At 38.3% G+C, this 26,145-nt stretch overlaps 1 protein-coding gene across 1 annotated transcript in view; it reads left to right on the top strand.

The window, feature by feature from the left end:
* Positions 1 to 4,243: 4,243 nt before the first annotated feature.
* Positions 4,244 to 26,145, top strand: part of RpS27 (ribosomal protein S27) — a 63,048-nt gene continuing 41,146 nt past the window's right edge. Inside the window, exon 1 of the mRNA XM_090381772.1 lies at positions 4,244 to 4,364. Within this exon, the coding sequence (XP_090237898.1) occupies positions 4,359 to 4,364 (6 nt within the window). The 5' untranslated portion in view covers positions 4,244 to 4,358. The remainder of the gene's footprint in view (positions 4,365 to 26,145) is intronic.

Raw genomic sequence — 26,145 nt, 5'->3', positions numbered from 1 at the left:
GTAAATAAATTTGATGAATTTGAGGTATTGCTCAAAACATCAAAGGCAGATATTGTTGGGATATCAGAGACGTGGTGTCACACAGATATAAGTAATGCGGAACTGGAATTTGGGGAATACAATGTATATAGAAAGGATAGACAGGACAGGAGGGGAGGAGGGGTTATGCTATTAATTAAGAAACACATAAAGTCAAAGGAAGTGAAGCCAGTTGACATCGATGGACAGGGCAGTGTCGAGTCAGTTTGGTGTGACATAAGCATAGGGAAATCAAAATTGAGAGTAGGAGTGTGCTATAGGCCTAATGACTCTGATTAGTATAATAATATATTGTACAGGGAAATAGAGTGGGCCAGTAAATCAGAGAGTCTTATAATGGGGGATTTTAATTTCCCAGATATTGACTGGAATTTGTGGGTTGGTCACTCGCACACCAGCAAGGCTTTTGTGGATTTATTGGATGATTGTTTTCTACATCAGCATGTTCGTGAGGCAACAAGAGGGAGCAATACTCTTGATCTGATTATCAGTAGTGATTCTTCATGCATTAAGAACCTGCAGATAAATGAACCACTAGGTGGCAGTGATCACAGTGTGTTGAAGTGGGATTTACTCAAGGGGGTAACTACCATCAGAGGTAAAGGGAAGGGTTTTTGTTTTCGTAAAGGCGACTATGATGGTCTGAGACAGTATTTAAATTCTATACAGTGGGACCAACTGATGATGTTACCAACAGCAAACTCAAAATGGGAAGCATTCAAGGAACTAATCTTGGTGGCTACCAGGCTTTACATACCAACTAAGAAATATTGTTTAAGGTTTAGGCCTAAATGGATGTCAGATGGACTAATGAGACATGTGGCAGAGAAGAAAAATGCATGGGATACATACAAATTAATGGGTGATATGGAAGCGAATGATAGATATAAGTTGGTCTGTAACCAAGTCACAAAGGAGATTAGGCAGGCAAAGGCAGACTACGAAAAATCCTTGGCAAAGGATGCAAAGAAAAACAGAAAGGAGTTCTTTACATACTTGAACTCGAGAAGGAAAGGGATGAATCAGATTGGTCCACTGGATATTGATGGTTCAACAGTTGAGGATCCTGCTCAGGTGGCTAACAATGTAAACGAGTATTTTGCATCTACATTCACGCATGAGGAGTTATTCAGGAAGGAGAATGATGTAGGTAAAGTAAACATTGGCAGTGAGCTGGATGATTTTGTAATAACTGAGAGGAAAGTGGAGGAGAGATTGTTGAGGATAAACATAAAAAAGGCACCTGGGGTGGATGGGATCTATCCAGTTATATTAAAGGAGGCAGCAAAGGAAGTATGCAAACCCCTAGCCAAAATTATGAGAGCTTCTTTGGACTCAGGGGAGGTACCCATAGACTGGAGATGTGCAAATGTAACCCCAATTCACAAAGGAGGATCAAAGGCTGACACAAGTAATTATAGACCTGTTAGTTTAACTTCTGTTCCAGGTAAATTAATGGAGGCATTGGTTAAAGAAGCACTGCAGGATCATCTAGACAAGAATTCAGTTATAGCTCAGACGCAGCATGGTTTTGTTAAGGGGAAGTCTTGCCTGACCAACTTGATTGGATACTATGATGCAGTCACAAAAGAACTGGATGCAGGGAATAACTTTGATATTATATACTTGGATCTTAGAAAGGCTTTTGATACTGTTGCACAAGGAAGACTGCTACACAAATTGGAGCAGTGTGGCATTGGAGGCAAATTGCTGCTATGGATAAGGGGATGGTTGAGTGGCAGAAGACAGAGAGTGGTAATCAATGGACACTGCTCAACGTGGACTAATGTTATTAGTGGAGTTCCTCAAGGTTCAGTGTTGGGTCCATTGTTGTTTTCGGTGTTTATGAATGATATTGATGATGGGATATCAAGTTTAATGCCTAAGTTTGCAGTTGATACAAAGGTTGGCAGGGTCGTTAAGGACACTACTGACGCTATGCTGCTGCAACAGGATCTGGAAAGGTTGAACAGATGGGCTGAGAGGTGGCAAATGAAGTTTAACATTGACAAATGTAAAGTACTACATATGGGTAACAGTAACCCCAGAGCAATGTATCAACTCTGCGGTACTACACTGACAGTGGTGGAGAATGAAAAGGACCTGGGGGTAATTGTGCAGGCAGATATGAAGTTCTCTGAGCAGTGCAGACGGGCTGCAAGAGTAGCTCATGGTGTCTTGTCAATGATATACAGGAATTTTTCTAGCAGGGATAAGGAGGTGATTATTCCCTTGTATAAGGCAATGGTTAGGCCACATCTTGAGTACTGTATACAGGTCTGGAGGCCTCATTTCAAGAAGGATGTAGACCTGCTGGAACGGGTACAGAGAAGGGCAACAAGATTAGTAAATGGAACAAAGGGTTGCTCTTACGAAGAAAGGCTTAAGTTTTGCAAATTACAGAGTCTGGAGACTAGGCATCGGCGAGGTGATCTGATAGAGGTGTATAAGGCTTTGAATGGTTTGAGCATGCTCAATGCCAATGGGATTCTTCATCTTTCTCAGAATAATCACCTCAGAGGGCATAAATTCAAATTGAGGAAGGACGGATGTCGGATAGATGTGCGGAAATTTGCCTTTGGCCAGCGGGTGGTTGGTTGGTGGAACCGACTTCCATCAATTGTTGTTGAAGTTGATAGCCTAAACAAATTTAAAGCTCAACTGGACAGGTATTTCGAACGAACGGAGGGGTGAAATGGGAGAGGGTTTTTTTTTTTTTTTTTTGGCTGATGCTGAATAAGCTTGCTTTCTTGCATCATATGCCTCTACTAATGCTAATGCTAATGGACTAATGTTATTAGTGGAGTCTTTCAGGGTTCAGTTTTGGGTCCATTATTGTCTTCTGTATTTATAAATGATATTGATGATGGTATATCAAGCTTAATGTCCAAGTTCGCAGACGATACGAAGGTTGGCAGGGTTGTCAAGGGCGCTACTGACACTATGCTGCTGCGCAACAGAATCTGGAAAGGTTGAGTAGATGGGCTGAGAGGTGGCAAATGAAGTTTAACGTTGACAAATGTAAAGTACTACATATGGGAAACAGCAACCCCAGAGCTACGTATCAACTCTGTGGTACTACACTGACAGTGGTAGAGAATGAAAGGGACCTGGGGGTGGTTGTGCAGGCAGATATGAAGTTCTCTGCGCATTGCAGATGGGCTGCAAGAGTCGCTCATGGTGTATTGTCAATGATATATAGGAATCTTTCTAACAGGGATAAGGAGGTGATTATTCCCTTTTATAAGGCAATGGTCCGGCCACACTTAGACTACTGTATAGAGGCCTGGAGGCCTCATTTCAAGAAGGATGTAGAGATGCTGGAACGAGTACAGAGAAGGACAACAAGATTAGTGAATGGAACAAAGGGGTACTCTTACGAAGAAAGGCTTAAGTTTTGCAAATTAGTGTCTGGCGACTAGGCACCAGCGAGATGTTCTGATAGAGGTGTAGAAGCCTTGAATGGTTTGAGCATGCTCAATGCTGATGGGATTCTTCCTCTTGCTCAGAATAATCACCTGAGAGGGCATAAATTCAAATTGAGGAAAGACAGATGTAGGATAGACATGCGAAAATTTGCCTTTAGCCAGCGGGTGGTTGGTTGGTGGAAAAGACTTCCATCCCTTGTTGTGGAAGTTGATAGCCTAAATAAGTTTAAGGCTCAGCTGGATAGGTATTTCGAACGAACAGAGGGGTGAAGTGGGTATTTTTTATTTATTTATTTATATATTTTTTTTGGCTGATGCTGCATAAGCTTGCTTTCTTGCATCAAATGCCTCTACTAATGCTAATGCTAATGCTAGTGCTTTTAGTGTATATTTTAATTTTTATTTTCAGCTGTGTTGCCATCAAAACTTACACCATATGTTGCCATCAAAACTTACACCACATGTTGCAGTAAAAACTTACACCATATGTTGCCATCAAAACTTACACCACATGTTGCAGTAAAAACTTACACCATATGTTGCCATCAAAACTTACACCACATGTTGCAGTAAAAACTTACACCATATGTTTCAATCAAGACCTACACCGTTTTTGCCATCAAAAGTGTTGCAATCAAAACTTACACCATTTGTTGCCATCAAAAGTGTTGCAATCAAAACTTACAACATTTGTTGTCATCTAAAGTGTTGTAATCACTTTGATAACAATCATTTAGTGATAATAATATTCTTGGGCCCTCTATTGGTAAAAGTTCTTTTCCAGTGTTATCCACCTGTGTGCCTTGCACATCTGCGAACGTCGTGCTTCAGATCAAGTGGAAGTTAAGCATAACTTTTGGAATTTTCCTAGTTTTTACTGCGGGATAAAAAATGCCTGTAAGTATGTACATTAGTTATCATTAGTTTCGAATATTAATTTGTGTTTAAAGCATAAAAGTTACTATAAAGGCAAATGGCTCTTGCCGCGTGGCACTTAGGCCTAAGTGCGTAAAATTCATTGTCCCTTGAATTGGCTGGGTCTCAAAACTTTTGTTTATCCTAATTGTTTCGTTACACACAAACCCTTTGTTTGTGTGTAACTAGTTTTTTATTTGGGTGAGCTATTTTTTTGATGAACGCAGGCTCCGCGAAATTATCATTTGTTTTAAAGAAAACTGAATTGAGAGAGTTGGGGTTATTTGGTGAAATTTCTGCCTTGCTTGAGTATATATATAAATCAGCAGACCCGAATTGGCGACTGATGAATAAGAAAACTCAAGCCTTATTTCTGAAGTCATTATTTATTTGCGATACTTAAGGACCAACTACAGTAGTAATTGGTAAAAACTTACACCATTAAAGTGGATTAAAGACACGCAGAACCCGTGCAAATTAAACCTTAACTAATTAAACTAAATAGCAAATTAGTCTGCCGTTGCCAGTATGTCGTGTGACACGCCACTCTTTAGTCCCTTCCCCCCTCTCTTTATATAGATAGATTTATTTTATTATTTTTTAAATTTGTAAATGAAATCAAATTTTCCCTTGTATCTTTGCTCACTTTGTCTATACAGTATTTTCTGTGTACATTTTGGTACACTATGGATTATGATTGATTTCTTTCTGTGTGGTGTTTAAAAGTTGCTAAGTGAGCAAAGGTGTACATATGTTTTGGTACAGAAGCACCTGGAACATTAGTGCAACTCTGCCCTGTTTCATTGAGGATACAGAAATCTGTAGGAAAGGCCAGAAGTGTGAGTGGTATGATGCATGTGTGAATTATGTATGTTGTCTTGTTCAGGCTATTTGGTTACCTGGAAGAAGCAATCACCTGAATGGCTTTCAAGTACTCATCTCTGACAGGAAGGTAGGCCAATTCTACTATTAGCACGCTGGTGAAAAGAGACAGCTCCCAGATTCACAGGAGAGAGTGCTGTACAATTAAATGTAGTAGTAAAAACCCTGGAGGCTCAGTTCAGAGTAAGGGGAGAAAAAAACTTGGAAATACAACCATTGGAAAACATGTATTATTGTTACAGGAATATAAACAGAAAGAGATATTTACACACAAAGTCAGAACTTTTTGATAGAGAAGACTGAAACAGAGTGACACCTTGTACAGTTAGAATCAAATTGCCTTATGTATATCAGTAGTAAGGCCCAAACATTATACACATAAACATTATTATATACAACCCTAGCAAAGGCATAGACAAATTCAATTCTCGTAGTAGTGTCTATAGAGTGCCATGACAGGTGTTTAATGTTGCCAAAGAGTTCTGATTTTGCTGTCTAAATGCAAACAGCTGACAAAACAAGAGATTATTTTATGTCTGGGTTTCAGAGGATCACTGATCTAAAATTCAAAAACTCATGGCAGAGAAGAAAAATGTATCTACACTCACACATGAGGAGTTATTCAAGAGAGGGACAGATGTTTATCAAACTAACAGGGAGTTGAATGATTTTGTAATAACAGAGCAAAGTGGAGGAGAAATTGTTGAAGTTAAACGTAAGAAAGGCACATGGGGTAGATGGGATCTATCCAGTTATATTAAAAGAGGTGACAAAGGAAGTAAGCAAACCCTTGGCCATAATTATGAGAGCATCCTTGGACTCGAGGTAAGTCCTCACCGACTGGAAATTTGTGCAAATGTATCTCCAATTCAGAGAGGGGGATCAAAGGGTGACACAAGTAATAACAGACCTGTTGTACACATTGGCACTAATAATATTAAGAGTAGGAGACCGGCAGAATTACTTAACAAGTACAGGTCACTGCTGAACAAAAGCCGAGAATTAGGGTTGAATTTGAAAGTGTCTGCAATTCTGCCCAGACACGATAGGAGGGAGTATATGATGAGAGCCTTGTCGATCAATTTGGCCCTGGAAAGATTGTGCAAGGCTCAAGGGGTAGAATTTTTTTCAGCCTGGACTGTACTTGTTAACAGGAGAGATTGCTTCTACAGGGATGGGATACACTTAAATAGAAAGGGTGCAAGAATATTTGCTGATGCTATCGAGGCAGTGTTAGGTGGGTCGGAAAACTGCTAGCTTGGGGGGAGACAAAGACCAATAGATTGACAGTAGCCACTGGCAGAGGTGAAAGAGATTCTTGCACTGTTTCTATTAGAATGAGCAGAAGCCTGAAAAACAAGATGCATGGTATTTCAGAGACTGCTGGGAGCCATTGCAGTACAAGTAAACACATGGGTTGTGTTAGGGTAGCTAAGAATAGAAACAGGTGCAGGTATACTTGCGTGTACACCAATGCTAGGAGTTTAGTAAATAAATTTGATGAATTTGAGGTATTGCTCAAAACATCAACGGCAGATATTGTTGGGATATCAGAGACGTGGTGTCACACAGATATAAGGGATGCAGAACTGCAATTTGGGGAGTACAACGTCTACAGAAAGGATAGACAGGATAGGAAGGGGGGAGGGTTATGCTATTAGTTAAGAAACACATAAAAACCAAGGAAGTGAAGCCAGTCGACATCGCTGGACAGTGCAGTGTTGAGTCAGTTTGGTGTGACATAAGCATTGGGAGATCAAAATTGAGAGTAGGAGTGTGCTATAGGCCTAATGACTCTGATGAGTATAATAAGGAACTGTACAGGGAAATAGAGTGGGCCAGTGAATCAGAGTCTTATAATGGGAGATTTTAATTTCCCAGATATTGATTGGAATTTGGGGGCTGGTAACTCATACACTAGCAAGGCTTTTGTAGATTTATTGGATGATTGTTTTCTACATCAGCATGTTTGGGAGGCAACTAGAGGGAGTTATCAGCAGTGATTCTTCATGCATTAAGAATCTGCAGATAAATGAACCACTAGGTGGCAGTGATCACAGTGTGCTGAAGTGGGATTTACTCAAAGAGGTAACTACCATTAGGGGTAAAGGCGACTACGATGGACTGAGACGGTATTTAAATTCTATACAGTGGGACCAACTGATGATGTTACCAACAGCAAATTCAAAATGGGAAGCATTCAAAGAACTTATCTTGGAAGCTACTAGGCTTTACATACCAACTAAGAAATATTGTTCAAGGTTTAGGCCAAAATGGATGTCAGATGAACTAATGAGGCATATGGCAGAGAAGAAAAATGCATGGGATACTTACAAATTAACACATGACACAGAAGCCTATGATAGATACAAGTTGATATGCAACCAAGTTACAAAGGAGGTTAGGCAGGCGAAGGCAGATTACGAGAAATCCTTGGCAAGGGATGCAAAGAAAAACAGCAAAGAGTTCTTTACTTATGTAAACTCTAGAAGGAAGGGGATGAATCAGATTGGTCCACTTGATATTGATGGGTCAACTGTTGATGATCCTGCTCAGGTAGCTAACAAACTAAATGAATATTTTGCATCGACATTCACACATGAGGAGTTATTCAGCAAGGGGAATGCCAGAGGTTTATTCAACTCTAGCAGTAAGCTACAGAATCTTGAAATAACTGGGAGTAAAGTGGAGGAGAAACTGTTGAAGATAAACACAAGAAAGGCACCCGGGGTGGATGGGATCTATCCAGTTATATTAAAGGAGGCAGCAAAGGAAGTAAGCAAACCCTTAGCCATAATTATGAGAGCTTCCTTGGACTCAGGGGAGGTACCCATAGACTGGAAATGTGCACATGTGACCCCAATTCACAAAGGAGGATCAAAGGCTGACACAAGTAATTATAGACCTGTGAGCTTAACTTCTGTTCCAGGAAAATTAATGGAGGCACTGGTTAAAGAAGCACTGCAGGATCATTTAGACAAGACTTCAGTTATAGCTCAGACACAGCATGGTTTTGTTTAGGGGAAGTCTTGCCTGACCAACTTGATTGGATACTATGATGCAGTCACAAAAGAACTGGATGCAGGGAATAACTTTGATATTATATACTTGGATCTTAGAAAGGCTTTTGATACTGTTGCACAAGGAAGACTGCTACACAAATTGGAGCAGTGTGACATTGGAGGCAAATTGCTGCTATGAATAAAGGGGTGGTTGAGGGGGAGAAGACAGAGAGTGGTAATCAATGGACACTGCTCATCGTGGACTAATGTTATTAGTGGAGTCCCTCAGGGCTCAGTGTTGGGTCCATTATTGTTTTCTGTATTTATAAATGATATTGATGATGGTATATCAAGCTTAATGTCCAAGTTTGCAGACGATACAAAGGTTGGTAGTGTTGTCAAGGGCACTACTGACACTATGCTGCTGCAACAGGATCTGGAAAGGTTGAGCAGATGGGCTTCGAGGTGGCAAATGAAGTTTAACATTGACAAATGTAAAGTACTACACTTGGGAAACAGCAACCCCAGAGCAACGTATCAACTCTGTGGTACTACACTGACAGTGGTAGAGAATGAAAGGGACTTGGGGGTGGTTGTGCAGGCAGATATGAAGTTCTCTGAGCAGTGCAGACGGGCTGCAAGAGTAGCTCATGGAGTATTGTCAATGATATACAGGAATTTTTCCAGCATCGATAAGGAGGTGATTATTCCATTGTATAAGGCAATGGTCAGGCCACACCTAGAGTACTGTATACACGTCTGGAGGCCTCATTTCAAGAAGGATGTAGAGTTGCTGGAACGAGTACAGAGAAGGGCAACAAGATTAGTGAATGGAACAAAGGGGTGCTATTACGAAGAAAGGCTTAAGTTTTGCAAATTACAGTGTCTGGAGACTAGGCACCAGCGAGGTGATCCGATAGAGGTGTATAAAGCCTTGAATGGTTTAAGCATGCTCAATGCTGATGGGATTCTTCCTATAACTCAGAAAAATCACCTGAGAGGGCATAAATTCAAATTGAGGAAAGACAGATGTAGGATAGACGTGTGGAAATTTGCCTTTAGCCAGCGGGTGGTTGGTTGGTGGAACAGACTTCCATCCCTTGTGGTGGAGGTTGATAGCCTAAATAAGTTTAAGGCCCAGCTGGACAGGTATTTTGAACGAACAGAGGGGTGAAGTGGAAGTGGGTTTTTTTTTTTTTTTTTTTTGGCTGATGCTGCATGAGCTTGCTTTCTTGCATCAAATGCCTCTACTAATGCTATACAGAAGGAGATATTTACACATAAAGTGAGAACTTTTTGATAGAGAAAACTGAAACAGAGTGACACCTTGTACAGTTAGAATCAAATTGCCTTATGTATATCAGTAGTAAGGCCCAAACATTATACACGTAAACATTATTATGTACAAACCTAGCAAAGGCATAGACAAATTCAATTCTCGTAGTAGTGTCTATAGAGTGCCATGACAGGTGTTTAATGTTGCCAAAGAGTTCTGATTTTGCTGTCTAAATGCAAACAGCTGACAAAACAAGAGATTATTTTATGTCTGGGTTTCAGAGGATCACTGATCTGAAATTCAAAAACTCATGGCAGAGAAGAAAAATGTATCTACACTCACACATGAGGAGTTATTCAAGGAGAGGGACAGATGTTTATCAAACTAACAGGGAGTTGAATGATTTTGTAATAACAGAGCAAAGTGGAGGAGAAATTGTTGAAGTTAGGCACATGTGGTAGATGGGATCTATCCAGTTATATTAAAGGAGGTGACAAAGGAAGTAAGCCATAATTATGAGAGCATCCTTGGACTCGGGGTAAGTCCTCACCGACTGGAAACGTGCAAATGTATCTCTAATTCAGAGAGGGGGATCAAAGGGTGACACAAGTAATAACAGACCTGTTAGTTTGACTTCTGTTCCAGGGAAAATAATGGAGTCACTGGTTAAAGAAGCATTGCAGGATCATCTAGACAAGACAGCAGTAATAATTCAGACACAGCATGTCAGGGGGAAGTCTTGTCTGACCAATTTGATTGGATACTGTGATGTGGTCACAAAGGAACTGGATACAAAAAATAATTTTGATATCATATACTTGGATTTCAGGAAAGCTTTTGATTCTGCTCACATGGAAGACTACTGTACAAATTGGAGCATTATGGCATTAAGGGCAAATTGCTACAATGGATAAAAGGATGGTTGAGTGGGAAAAGACAGTGGTAATCAATGGATACTGTTCTACATGGACCAATGTTATTAGTGGTGTTCCTCAGTGTTTGGTGTTGGGCCCATTGTTTTGTATATTTATGAGTGATATTGATGAAGGTATATCAGGCTTAATGTCCACGTTTGCAGATGATACCAAGGTTGGCTGGGTTGTTAATAACAGTAATGACAGTATGCTGCTGCAACAAGATCTGGAAAGGTTGGGTAGATGGTCTGAGAAGTGGCAACTGAAGTTTAACATTGACAAATGCAAATACTGCATATGCGTAGCAGTAACCCCAGAGAAATGCATGTTTTCTGAGAGTGGAAACAGGCTACCAGGGTAGATCATGGGGTCTTGTCAATGATATACAGGAGTTTTGCGAGCAAGGATAACGAAGCGATTATCCCCTTGTATAAGGCAATGGTCTGGCCACACCTTGAGTACTGCATACAGGTCTGGAAGCCTCATTTTAGGAAGGATGTAGTGTTGCTAGAACGAGTACAAAGTAGGGCAACAATATTAAGTTCTGCAAATTGCAGCTTCTGGAGACTAGGCACCTGCGAGGGGATCTGATTGAGGTGTAGAAGGCCTTGAATGGATTGAGCAGGCTCAATGCTGATGGGATTCTTCCTCTTGTTTCAGATTACATACCTGACGGGGCATTCCTGAGTCTGGGAGAGAGCCAAGAGTGGGGATAAGGAATAAAGAAGAGAGCAAAGAGTGCAGTTAAGGAATTCTTCACATATATAAATGCAAAGAAGAGGACAAACCAGATCGGACCCTTATGTAATTGATGGGGATAGTATTAGATACCAAAGCCGAAGTTACAGATGAACTCAACAGTTATTTTGCATCGATATTTACAGAAGAAAAACCCTTTGTGGCAATTAATGATATTGAAAGTTTACATGTTTATTTAATGAAAAAACTTTCTAGCCTCTAGGCTAGTAAGGGGGTTGATGGCACATGCCCCTAGATTTTAACGGAGTGCATTGAACCGTTGAGGTTAATTATGAGAGCAACACTGGACTCAGGAGTGATTCCATTGGATTGGAAAAGTGCCAGTGTATCTCCAGTATATAAGGGCAGTTCTAAGAGTGAAGTGGGAAATTACGGGCCGGTTAGTCTAACTTCAGTAGTAGGGAAAATCATGGAAACAATGATCAAGGGTGGAATTCGGGATTATTTAGATAGAAATGGAATTCTGACCGATACTCAGCATGGCTTTGTAAAGGGCAAATCATGTTTGGTTAGCTATTCTGACTGGGTCACTCAAGAGCTGGACTTAGGGAATAATTTTGACATTGTTTATTTGGATTTCAGCAAAGCATTTGACTCAGTCTCAACAAGCCTTTTAAGCTGGAACAGGTTGGAATCACAAAATTCTTAGATGGATGGCTTCAGGGCAGGAGGCAGAGGGTTGTGATAAATGGTTATTCCTCAGATTGGGTTGATGTAAAAGTGGGGTTCCCCAAGGATCAGCACTAGGACCACTGTTGTTTTTGATTTTCATAAATGACATCAATGAAGGGATAGAGGGCATGGTGTCTAAATTTGCCAATGATGTAAAGCTGGTAGAGTAGTTAATGATCACAGCCAAGCAGAGCTTCTTCAGTGTGTGACCTAGATAGACTTTAGGGATGGTCAGAAAAATGGCAGCTATGCTTTAATCCAGCAAAGTGTAACGTATTGCACCCGAGGAACAGTATCCCCAAAATAACTTGTACGCTTGGTTATTGTTGTTATTTGATTTTTAGGAGCATTAGCAACTAAAGCCATATAGCTTCGGGGGTATGTGGTGGTCATTCCCTGACCTTTCCGTATCCTCCATATTTGGTGGGCACGGGCTCGAATCCCGGTCTAATCAAGAAGCATGTGCTACGCACTGCTGCTCCTGCCCACCTGGCTACAGAGGTTCCTGTACACTTAGTACAGTTGAACTAAAGCCTTTAATTGGAGGAAAGGGACTTGGGTATTACGATACGGTCAGACATGAAGTTCTCCGAGCATGGGCAAAGGGAAATGCATAGGTTGTCTATTTTATTTTATTTTGTTTTTTAATTTTCTTTTTATTATAATTTTTATTTTTATTCTATTTATTTATTTGTTTATTTTGGCTAGTGATCATAAGCTATAGGCTTCCTTGCACCCAGTGACCATTGCTAATACTAATACGTCCAGTATGTGTCCTTAGAAATCTTCCCAGCATTTGGCCAACTGTGTGGGATTTTGCTTATGTTCTAAACTTACTAAGATCACCTGTGGACTTAAGTTGTCTTTTTTTTAACAATTGGACAACTTTAGGTGGTATACAGGTAGATATCCCTTGGTGGGTTATTTAATCCTGCTGTGTAATTTAAGGATTACTGTAAAATTGACAAAGGAGACAGTTGCCTTTGAAAGCTTTGGTGTTTTATCATTTTTAACTCGTGATTTTATCACTTAATTGCTTCAGTTATCCTAAATAATTAATGTCCGACCTCTTCCGGATAATCGAACGTAGGGTAAAATTAAATAAATTCTGTTATAATGTATTAATGTAAAAGAAAGACTAAGTAGTGTGAAAAAGTGAATTAAATTAAATTAAAATAATAACTTACATAAAAATTCGCACATTTACATATGCAAATTTTATGTGGAAATAATTTAAAGTAATTTTTTAAAATAATGTTTGATCGTTTTTGTTTCATTTGTTGGGAACTTTTTTTTTTTTTTTTTTTTTTTTTTTGCTGCGAAATCTCTCAAGTTCCTTAATAATATCAATTTGATTATATCATGTTCTTCCTAGTTTTCTGCCCATTTCAGTGCCGTTTCTTTTCGTTGACATTTTACTGTAAAAAAACGGAGAAAAATAAGAAATTGCACAGTTTCGGGCCGACATTATTCTTATCAAATCTGGAGTTAAACTAAACATAATATGAAATGGAGAACAAAATATGTCATGGAAAATTGGTTCATGTAACTGAATTGACTAAACTATCACTCATGGTTTCCAAGAAAACCCATTAGTCCTAATCCAACATTTCACTAGATATACAATGTAAAAAAACAGACAGAAATACTCTTGTAGCATAATAAACATTTGTCTCAAATACTATGGTTAATAAAAAAAAATGAAGAAAAATTAGCCTTTCAAATTATTCCGGATAACCGACATTCTACTGTATTAAATGTACAGTTTTATCCTGTACGTAGTTTTTTCATTTATGTTAAAGATTTTGACATATATTTGGATCGGTGTATTTATTGCAATTGTTATGAATTCCCCCCCCCCCTTTTTTTTTTAACTACTAAGGCCTATTTCGTGAATTATAGTTGATTGCTTGGAGGAGAAATGTGTCTGCAGATGCTGCCTCTTGGTATCTGTTTAAATTAACCTCTTATGCTTAGTAAATAGGATTTTATACTTTAATCCTGGCAAACAAAAGCACAGTTGATGATACCTGTCATCAGTCAGTTGTGAAAGTGCTGACCAATGAAAGTGTTTGTCGGCCCACGTTTGTTCATTAGGATTAAAATAAACAAATAGACTCTAAAAAAGGTAAAGCAAGTCAAAACTAATATACCAATGGAAACAGTGATATAATAGGGGATTACCAAATGAAAAAAGAAAGAGTGCATTCAGAGAAGGTTGCGGAGGAAAGATGACTACTTTCAAGTTTGGGGGTTGGGGCAGGTAAAGGACTGAATCTGTCAGTTGCTATACAAATAAAGTTTAAATTAATTCCTGCATTTGTGTGTAGAAATGAAAAACATTTGTCCTCTTCCTTGTAGAAAAAAAAAAAAATATATATATATATATATATTATTTTTATTAATGCATTCTTAACCGTATATCCCCTGAAACTAAACTAGCTTGTGGTCATATACTTATGCATTCACATTGCAAGATTCATGTCCTGAATGAAATTTGTAGATTTAATTGTTGGTGCTTTTGTCAGAAAGTAATGTGAACCATCCTAGTTCTTCTGTTGGCGCACTATGGCCACAGATGCCGATGTGCCTAATAAATACTGAAACAAACAAACCTAATTCTGTTACAAACAAATTTGTGGCCCGCTGCCAAGCAGCTGGAGAACATAGCAGCAGTTAATCTGTTTAACCTCACACTCTGAATGTTGGCTGTTCTGGAATGTTTAGCATCAGTTTAAAAAGTTGCTATATATTGGGGGAGAGGATTTGGTTCAAAAAGAATATTGTTAAGTCCAACTTTATTGTAATAATTAGCAATGGCATTGTACACAACTGATATTACTGAAATAATTTTAGACAGTTTTATGTCTCCAGTTGAATTTAATATAAAAATGAGATTGTTTTAAATACACAATAGATTATAGATCAGATATACAGTAAACTCTCGATTTAACGGACTCCGATATTTCGGATTTAACGGACCGGACAAATAATAATACAGTAATGTACATATTAATCTTGACCATATTATTATTTTTTTTTTTAGGTTATACAAAACTTCAGTGTTATTATTAATTAAAAATTAATAATAATTACATATTTCCATTATTGTTTTGATAATTATCTACTTTTATTTTAATAATCAAATTCAGGAAATTGTTTTTTATTCTTTCTGAAAACATGTTCAAATAACTGTTTTCCCAGATAACAGATAAGAGCAGGTGGTGACTTGTGAGCTGAACGTGACTCGAGACACTAAACTGCAGGTCTGCCGACTTGCTTTGTTTCTGTCTTGGTCTGCCTCAAGCTATCTTGCGGTCAGGTTGTATACAGTGTTTCTGTGATTTCTGAATTGATTTTTTATTAAATAATTTTGCAATCCTTACAATTTAAAATGGCATCAAGTGATACAGGAGTTGAAAGAAAGTGTGTGAACTTAAATGTGGCAGAGAAATTAGAATAATCATTCGTGTATTAAGAATTTGCAGATAAAGGAACCACTAGATGGCAGTGATCACAGTGTACTGATGTGGGATTTACTTAAAGATATAATTACCATCGGGGTAAAGGAAAGGGTTTTTGCTTCCGTAAAGGTGAGTACAGTGGTCTCAGACAGTTTTTAAATTCTGTACAGTGGGATCAACTGACAATGTTACCAAAAGTAAATTCTAAGTGGGCAGCATTCAAGGTAATCGTGGATGCTACTAAAAGTTTCATACCTATTAAGAAATATTGTTCAAGGTTTAGGCCTAAATGGTTTTCAAATGAACTAATGAGACTCGTGACAGAGAAGAAAAATGCATGGGATGCATGTAAATTATCAAGCGACTCAGAACCCTATGGCAGATATAAGCTAGTCTGTAATCAGGTGACAAAGGAGGTTAGGCAGGCGAAGGCAGATTACGAGAAATTGTTGACAAAAGATGCTAAGAAAAACAGCAAGGATTTTTTTACTTATATAAACTCTAAAAGGAAGGGGATGAATCTGATTGGTCCACTTGACATCGATGGTTCGACTGTTGATGATCCTGCTCAGATAGCAAACAAACTGAATGAGTATTTTGCATCTACATTCACACATTATGGTTATGAGTTATTGTGGTTTGAAAATTCCACAAGGTTATCAAATTGTAGCAGGGTGCTTAATGATTTTGTAATAACTGAGCAAAGTGGAGGAGAAATTGTTAAAGTTAAACATAAGAAAGGCACCTGGGGTCGATGGGATATATCCAGTTATATTAAAGGAGGCGGCAAAGCAACTAAAACCCCCTTAGCCATAATTACGAGAGCAACCTTCTTGGATTCAGGGGAGGTCCCCACAGACTGGAGATGTGCAAATGTATCCCCAATTCACAAGGGGGGGGGTCGAAGGATGACACGACTAATTACAAACCAGTTAGTTTAACTCTGTTCCAGGTAAAATAATGGAGTCACTGGTTAAAGATGCATTGCAGGATCATCTAGACAAGACTGCACCAATAATTAAGACACAGCATGGGTTTGTTAAGGGAAAGTCTTGTCTGACAAATTTGATAGGATATTATGATGTGGTTACAAAGGAACTGGATGCAAAAAATAATTTTGATATCATATATTTGAATTTCAGGAAAGCTTTTGACACTGTTGCGCATGGAAGACTATTGTACAAATTGGAGCAGAATGGTATTAAGGGTAAGTTGCTACAATGGATAAAAGGATGGTTGAGTGGGAGAAGACAGAGGGTGGTAATTAATGGATGCTGCTCTTCGTGGGCTAATGTTATTAGTGGAGTCACACAGGGTTCGGTGTTGGGTCCTCTGTTGTTTTGTATATTTATCAATGATATTGATGAAGGTTGGCATGGTTGTTAATGACAGTAATGGCAGTGTGCTACTGCAACAGGATCTAGATAATTTTGGCAGATGGGCTAAGAAGTGGCAATTGAAGTTTAACCTTGACAAATGCAAAGTACTGTATATGGGTAGAAGTAATCCCAGGGACACGTACCAACTGTGTGGTACTACACTTGAGGTGGTAGAAAATGAAAAAGACCTGGGAATAATTGTACAGTCAGATATGAAGTTTTCTGAGCAATGCAGACAGGCTGCCCGGGCAGGTCATGGGGTTTTGTCAATGATATATAGGAATTTTGCTAGCAAGGAGAAGGAGGTGATTGTCTCTCTGTATAAGGCAATGGTCAGGCCATGCCTTGAGTACTGCGTACAGGTCTGGAGGCCTCATTTTAGAAAGGATGTAGATTTGCTTGAGCGTGTACAGAGAAGGGCAACAAGATTGGTGAGGGGAATGAAGGGATCCTCTTACCAAGAGAGGCTTAAGTTCTACAAATTGCAGTGGCTGGGGACTAGGCACCAGTGCAGTGATCTGATTGAGGGCCTTGAATGGATTGAGCATGCTGAATTCTGATGGGATCCTTGCACTTGTTCAGATTACAAACTTAAGGGGGCATAAATTCAATTTAAGAAAAGACATGTAGAATAGATGTGCGGAAATTTGCCTTTAGCCAGCGGGTGGTTAATTGCTGGAAAAAACTTCCATCTGTCGTTGTGGAATTTGATCGGTTAAATAAATTTAAGGAGGAACTGGACAGGCATTTGGAGGGAATGGTGTGATTTTTTTGCTGATGCTGATGCTGAAGAAAGCAAGTGTATAGTGTATACACTTGCTTTCTTGCATCACATGCCACTGCTATTACTACTACAAGGCCTCTCTCAGTAGCATGTGTTTGTGAAATTTACGGTGTAAAAAAACAGTTCCTGATATCCGTAAATCAAAGCCCAAATTGCAACATTTTTCTTTAAAATACAGTTGATAGCTCTAAATGTGGTTCTACAGAACGGAGTAGAAAACACGAGTTGCACGAGATAAAAACTAAATTAAGAACAATAAAAATGCCCCTAGGTTACGTTTGATATAACGGACATCCCTTCTCCCCTATTAGTCCATTAAGTTGAGGGTTTACTGTATTTTACCTAGAACTCTAATAGAAAGTACAATATTTAATTGTGGTCAGCTCTGAGGCTTAAGGCAGGTTATGTTACTGTAGTCTGTTCGCTCTTCAATCCTGACACAAAAATGTGTGGTTCATGGTAGCTGTCAGTGGTCAGTTGTTGAAATAGGCACTATTTTTAAGTTGCTGACCAATGATAGAGTTATCAACCATATGTTCGTCAGAATTAAAGTGAACAGCTATAGAAAATGTATAGCGATCTCGGATTACTAAGAGATGCTGCACTGTGATTTACATATACAGTATTCATTAAATTTATATATCTAAATACTAAAAGTAGAGATTTGGATATAACCATTATGTTACAATCCCTTTTTAGAGATATCAGAGATACTGACTTCTATGCTGCCTGCAGTTCTTTTGTTACAACTTAACTGGCATAACTGTGACACTCTTGGCATGGATAATAGATAATATTCTGTGTTTAGGTTCAAAGTTTTGGAGGTTATGGTCTGATTGAATGGATCATGTAGACTGAGAAGGAATGGGGGCACACTATAGGCTAGTCCAGTGGTGTGCAAACTATGGGGCACGACGACCCTCAGAGGGGATGCAGCAATTTTTAAATAAAATTAGTTATTGTGTACATAAAAGCTAAAAAAAACTTAAAATTACTTTTTCAGTACTGTAGGTATAGAGACCTTACTACTCGAACGAAGTTTGAGATACGAATGAACCCTATTCCCACTATTTTTTAGGGTGGTTTCATGTTTAATGCAGGTTGTTTTCTTACTTATTGCCCTTGTGCGTAATAAGCCTTAATTTGCTCACTGGCTATGGACACAGAGAAAGCAGCTGACTAGTGTGACTTCTCAGTATGTATTAATACAGTAAACCCCCGCTATTCACGTATTTGCGGTCGCTGATTTTAAATCGCCATGAACATTTTCCGCCATAAAAAAAACATGGGCGTGGCTAAAATTATCTTTCCCGGTCAAACCAGCGCTCAGTGTGGATATTTCTCGCTAATCCTTGTTCAGTATGTGTTATGTGCTTGTCATGGCTGGTTTCGTCGTTTGCTTTTAATTTATATGCTTATAAATTGAGTAAATTTATCAATTTATAAATTGATATGCCTACAAAAGTGAAAAATCTACCGTTTTCAGTGTAAAACAGGCTTTTTTTTTTTTTTTTTTTTGTGAGTGTGTTAACGGAAGAAAGTGACTTTATTGTGGACAAGTTCCATCATATTCCAAATCGAAAAGAATGAAAAAGAACAGAAAATATCAAGAAGAATTTATGAAGTATGGCTTTACTTACGGTGTTGTTGATGATGAGCAACGTCCTTTGTGCATAATATGTTACGAAAAACTAGCTAAAGAAAGCATGAAACCTGTTAAATTAAAAAGACACATATGAAACATCCAGAGATAATGAAAAATACTGGACCTTTTCTGGTCTTGGCGCATTATAGCCTTAGATGCTAATGCGCCAATAAAACCAAACCAAACAAACAAAACTGGACCTTTTCAAAAGATGTGCCGATACAAGGTCTGAAATCTTTTAAGAAGAAACATATGGCAGTTCCTTGTAAAGCTGTAAGAGCATCGTTGGAAGTTTCATATTTAATAGAAAAAAATTTGAAATCACATACTATTGCTGAATCTCTTGTTGCTATCAAAATAATTTCAATTATGCATGGAGCAACGATTTAAATACCGTTCCTCTATCCAGAGACAGTCTCGCAGCATATTATAGTTATCGGAGAACATAAAATCCAGTTTATTAAATCGATTGAGAGAAAGTTAAATTTTTGCAATACCATTACATGAATTCACAGATATTTAAAACCTTGCTCAACTTACTGTATGTGTGAGATACTGCTTCGAGGGAAATATTTTAGAGAAATTTCTATTTTGCAAAGCTTTGAAAGGAAGAACGAAGGTCGAGAAGATTTTTGATGTTATAAATATTTTCTTTCAAACAAATACTCTAACGTGGAACAACTGCTTTACAATTTGTACGGATGCATTAACAAGAGAAAATAAAGGTTTGAAAGGCAAAGTAAAGGAAATTGACTCAAATATAGTTTTGAATCATTGTATTATACAGAACATAGGGAAGCATTAGTAGCAAAGGAAATGCAAACTGATTTGCACAAAGTTTTGAAAGGATGCGATAAGTGTGATCGACTTTATTAAAAAGTAGAAGCTTAAATAGTAGACTTTTCACAGTGCTTTGTAATGAAATGTGATGAAACACTTCTTTTTATATACGAAAGTGAGGTGGTTGTCCAGTGTTGCAACGTGTTTTTGATCTCAAACATGAAGTTTTGTTGTTTTTATCGGATAAAAATCAGAACCTTGCTTAATTGTTTACAAATCCAAAATGGCTTGGAAAACTTAGCTCCCTTGCTGATATATTTGATAGAATAAAACTTTTGAAGGGAAGCTTAATCTTTGGAAAACTGAATTTGAGCGTTATAATACTGAGGTGTTCCCGTGCTTTTCTGATTTTGTTATAATATTGACAGTTTGCAATTTAGGGATATCATTGCCACCCACTTAACAATTAATTAAGAATTTTTCCAAATGATTTAATGTATCTCCAGAAAGAAAGTTGTACAGGCGGGCCTCGATTAATGCGATTAATTCGTCCCGCGAGCGCAAAACGAAAACGCGTTAATCGAATATCATAACCAATAGGAAAAATTATAATTGGTCCTTGACCTTCTGGAATTTCCATAAAAATTTAAAAAAAAACTTTTAAATAACTTTTTAACTGTATATAATGTAAAAGATAATGAAAATAATTATGGAATTAAATGTTTATTGTATAAAACAGCTGTTCTTAAACTGTGCGCCGCGGAATATTTTAAATTTTCGAGTGAAACACAGCGATACTCGACATCTGTCGGACACCGTGCGAACTACTAGCTCAAGGTAGTTCACAGTTTCAGCATTTCTTATTAAGTTGTTTGGACTTAACTACTAAACGAAACTGTTAGGTATTTCTTTTGGTCTGGGTGCGCCGTGAACCGAGAAACTTTGGGAACCTCTGACAAAATACACAATGAAGAAATTACCGTTACGGAAATATTTGAATAGTGTTGACTTTCTCTTTTCATCAATCAATTTCCGATAGCTGACAACAATCTTCTCTGGGCCCTGGCGAAATAAATATTGCAGAGAACATCAAAACTTTTGTTTGAGGTTCTATGCGATACGAAAGATTTCATCTAATCCTTTTACCGTTATCTCCTTCGCGGTAACATTTTCATCTGACTCATTTAAAAATTTGAATTTTTAAATGCAAGTCTGCATTGACTTTATTAGCAGGAGACAAACATGTCTTCTTCCAATAGTTGATGGAACACACCGAGGCGGGCAGCAGGCAAATGTTTGTTTATTGACCATACGACTCATGGTAAGCTTAACGTGCGATTCAAATCTTTTTCAACTATCGCATAAAAAAAAAAAAAAAGATCGCGTTAACTGGAAATTTGCATTGTGTAAAGTGAAAAGTGGTATCATTTTTCAAATAGCGTTAACTGAATATCGTGTTAATCGAACTCGCATTATGCGAGGCCTAGCTGTATTGGATTCATGACCACTTTGCTTTTGACACTTCTTCATGTCCTGAAATTACCATTCAGCCAAAGGAAGATCTTATTGATCTCTCGTTTGACGAAGCATTATGTGCTCTTTTCAAGACTGCTTGGGAAAATTTTGGCTTTCTCTTTGAGATGAGTGTCCAGAATTATTGAAAATGGCGATACAAACTTTGCTACCTTTCGGGTCTACATATTTATGAGGTTGGTTTCTCAAAATTAACATCTATAAAAACAAAAAAGCATTCCAGATTTGATCCAGATGACATTAAATTAGCGATTTCAAACATTGTGCCAAATACGGACCAAATATTATTGGTTATCCAGGCTCGTTAATTGTTTTGTTTTGTAATTATTCAATTTTTATTGTTTTGTAATCTTAATTGAAGAATAAGAATTTGATTTGTTGTTTTTGCTTTATTCAATTAAAATATTAAACAATTATTTTAATGTGTAAATTAAAATGGAAACGAGATTTTTATTCCTTTCTCAGTACTCGAACAAAATTTTCTACTACATAATTTATAAAATGCCATTTTTCTTCTCTAAAATCTGGTCATCCTACCGCGGGGTTTACATTGAGGGATTGCGTCAATTTTATATTTAATAAAGGGGATTGCGAGTGAAAAAGTTTGTGCACCACTGGGCTAGTCCATTGGTGGAGTGGTGGGTTGATCAAAAATCTGCATTTCCAGCCATGGCTTTCAGAAGTTTAATTACATACATACATACAGCACCTCCAGGGTTGAGAGCTCACTGAAAGCAGAACATTTTTGAATAATGTGGGTGATTACTTCCTATACCAGCATGTTAGAAAGACAACAAAAGAAAACAGTACAACCTGCTACAGTGCAGTTCACTTAGTGCTTGTTTGCTGTAGCACTCTGTATATTGTGATATCCTGAATCAGAATAGTGCTATTCACTCTAAATGCCTTAGGTGCAGGTGTTTGAGATGCTCTGTCCAAAAAAACTTTTACCATAATGGTCTTTGATTTAAATTGACTTTTAACTGATACTGTAATTAGCATTAGTGATGGCATATGATGCAAGAAAGCAAGCTTATACAGCATCAGCCAGAAAAAAAAAAAACCCTTCCCATTTCACCTATCCATTCCCTCCAATAGTTTGTCTAGTTCTTCCTTGAACTTAACTGAAGCTATCAACTTCCACAACAACAGATGGTAGTTTGTTCCAGCAATCAGCCACTTGCTGGCTAAAGGCAAGCTTCCACACAGCTGTTCTGCAATTGTCCTTCCTCAGCTTCAATTTGTGTCTCCTCATGTGCAGCCTGAGCAAGAATCCTCTCAGCATTGAGCTTGCTCAATCCATTCAAAGCCTTAAATTCCTAAACTGGTGATCAGCATTGATTTGTCAGGTATTAAGAATTTCTGTAAGTGCAAAAAAGTCCAGTTAAACTCCTCTGCCCCATGAAAAGTAAACAGAATTTGTTTTTATTTGTTTAAAAGGCTTTTCGGTTGAAACCTGTCAACCGATAAGCAGAAGCAGTGTTTACAGTACAGTAAACCCTAGATTTTATGGACCTCAGATTTAACAGAATCTCAGTTATCAGTTGATTCAACTCAGTTGCCCAAATTATTTGCTGAATGATTCCTTTCGCCTCAAAGGTGGTACTTATGTCCGTTCCGATATTCCCTGCCAGAGACTTGGTAATTTGGAATCTCCTCTTTTCGATCTTCTCTGCCTTAAAATCTCTCTACCTCATTCTGTCAAATTCATCTGTTGTCTCTACCATTCTCCCAACTCCACTAATCACTTGGAGCTCTTTGACTTCCTCTCTTTGCAACTTTCCTAACAGTGAGGTAATTTTTATTGGTGATTTTAATGTTCACAACTCCAGCTAGCTTCCGTTTTCTAGTCACACCGACCCAGCTGGTCGAGATGCTCAGGCTTTTGCAATTACTAATGACCTTGCACAGATTGTTCATTTACCTACAAGACTACCGGACAATCCTAACCATACAGTCAACACGCTTGATCTTTTTCTCACAAAAAACCCGTCTAAGTACACGGTCAAAGTGAGTGGTCCTTTAGGCACCTCAGATCACAACCTGGTGATTGTCTCTTCTACAATGGAGCCTTTATTTGATGTCTATTCCCAACCTCGTATTGTTTGGTATTACAAGAAAGCAAAATGGGATGACCTGCGAGGTTTCTTTTTCTTGGTTGGACTACTGTTTCAAAACTTCTGATGTCAATGTTTGCTCAGATCGTGTCAGTGAAATTATTCTTGTAGGAATGGAATCCTTTATTCCACACTCCACTTTAAATTTCGTCCTCTATCTAAACTTTTGTTTTCCAATAAATGTGCAAAGGCCTTTCAGGAGAAAAATGGTGCATATCGTAATTGGCTTGTTTCCAATTCTTCAGTTTCATTTTCTGCCTATACGAAAGCTCGCAACAATTGTAAAGCAGTTATTAATCAGTCCAAACTAGATTTTGAACAGGCTAAGAGTAGAAAACTTGCTTCTTGCCCTAATGGTAGCTGAGCATTCTGGTCTCTTGCCAAAGCTATTGGCTGTAACTTTTGCCCATCTCTGCTCCCACCTCTGTCAAAACAAGATGGTTCTGTTGTCAATTCAGCGAAGGATAAAGCTGACCTGCTAGCATCCCATTTTTCTTCCAACTCATGTGTTAATGATCTTGGTAAAACACCTCCCACCATTCCCAACACACTCCATTCAATGCCTCCTGTGGTCTTCCGTCAGAAGGATTCCAATGAATTATGGTGCTAAGAAAGCTCTAGGTCCTGATGGTATTTCTCCACTTGTTCTCAAAACCTGTGCTCCTGAACTTACTCCTATTCTTTGCTGCCTTTTTTAACTTTCTTATTCCAAAGGTGTTTTCCCTTCTGCTTGGAAATTTGCTCATATCCAGACAGTTCCTAAAAAGGTGACAAATCCCTCCCATTCAGTTATTGTCCCATTGCAGTTACTTCTACTCTTTCTAAAGTAATGGAGAAATCCATTAACCACTAACTCTTAAACTACCTAGAAACCTTCCGTCTGATCAGCGATCACCAGTATGGATTCTGTCCGTGTCGATCCACTGGTGATATTCTGGTTTATGTTATCCATTTATGGACTAATTCAATGGAAAGGTTCGGTATAACACAAGTAGTTGCTCTTGATATCTCAAAGGCTTTTGATCGTGTTTGGCATAAAGGTCTTCTAAACAAACTTTCATCGTATGGTTTGCCATCTGTTTTTTGTAATTGGTTATCCAGTTTTCTCTCTGATCGCTCACTGAGGATGATGGTAGATGGCTCTCTGTCTTCTAACTTCTCCACTAATGCTGGTGTCCCCCAAAGTTCAGTTCTTTTCCTCTTGTATATTAATGACCTTCTTCCATTGACTGGAAATCCTATCCATAGTTTTGCTGATGATAGCACATTGCATTCCACTTTCTATTTTGAGAAACCTTGCCCTGCTAAATCAGCTTCAACTTCTTGAATATCCACTACCAATTCCTTAAATGCCGATCTCCAGATAATCCTTCAGTGTGGCAAAGACAATTTAGTTGATTTCAATCCTTCTAAAACTCAGTCTTGTCTTATATCTCTCAAAAAGGATTCTTCTGCTCCTGTGCTTATCTTTAGTGACACTCCGATTTCTAAGCAAAATGATATATCTCTTTTGGGGATTACCCTGACTTCTAATCTCTCTTGGCACAAGCACATTACAAATATTGCTTCCTCTGCATCTAAAACTTGGTTTTCTCTTTCGCTCTTGACATTACTTTTCTTCCAAACAGCTGTTAACTCTGTACAGATTGCAAAACCGCCGTACCATGGAATATTGTTCCCACATCTGGGGCAGTCCCCCCAAAACCTCTCTCAGGCTTCTAGATTCCATTCAGAAGAGGGCAGTTAGGTTAATTAATGACTCATCTCTAACAGAGTCTTTCCACTCATCTACCGATACTTCCATGGTCACTGTTCTTCTGAATTAGCTTCTATAATTCCCACTCTCTCAAAACAGTCCGAACACATGCCACCACCAGCCAACATCCATTTACTGTCCAACTTCAAATCACAGAACCAAATTTTCATCTTCCTCATTTTTTTATTCAACTGCCATTTTCTGGAACAACCTTCCTTCATATGTCTTTCATGAAAAATATGGTCTACAGAAGTTCGAGTCTAATGTCATCAAATATCTTCTCTCGTCTTCTCAACCTCCAACCCAAGCACAGTACTATGTGCTATAGGTTCTAATACCTCGTGTTTGGGGTTTTCATAAAAAAAAAAAAAACAGATGACAAAAAATTACTGAAACCAGAAATCATGAGTCAGCAGCCAACAGTACAGTATGCATACTATTCTGTTTACAGATAATCTCACTGTCATATCTTATCCTGTTGCTGTATTATAGCCTTACTTACGATGTATCATGATGTTCCCCCTCCCCCTAAGAAAAGAGGTGGAAAGAGGAAGCAGGCACATCTGGGTGCTGCACAGAAATGAAAGCTTTTAGAGGTTAGACCCTGGTTGTCTGTTATCTGTCTCTGAGGAAGAGTAACACAGAAAACTTTCCAGGCACACTACATGAAGTCTAATAAATTATCTCCTACTAATACTGTGATTTACTTAACCTTTTACCAGGTGGTTTGGTGGAAAAGAGTAAGGGATTATCTTCGTCTTGATCCCAGGGTTTACTTGGGCCCTGAGGGTATTATTGCA

The sequence above is a fragment of the Mastigoproctus giganteus genome, chromosome 9 (genome assembly GCF_048544385.1).
Source record: "Mastigoproctus giganteus isolate SK-2022 chromosome 9, ASM4854438v1, whole genome shotgun sequence".
In the NCBI taxonomy this organism is placed as follows: Eukaryota; Metazoa; Arthropoda; class Arachnida; order Uropygi; family Thelyphonidae; genus Mastigoproctus; species Mastigoproctus giganteus.
This window is presented reverse-complemented; position numbering and strand designations above follow the sequence as displayed.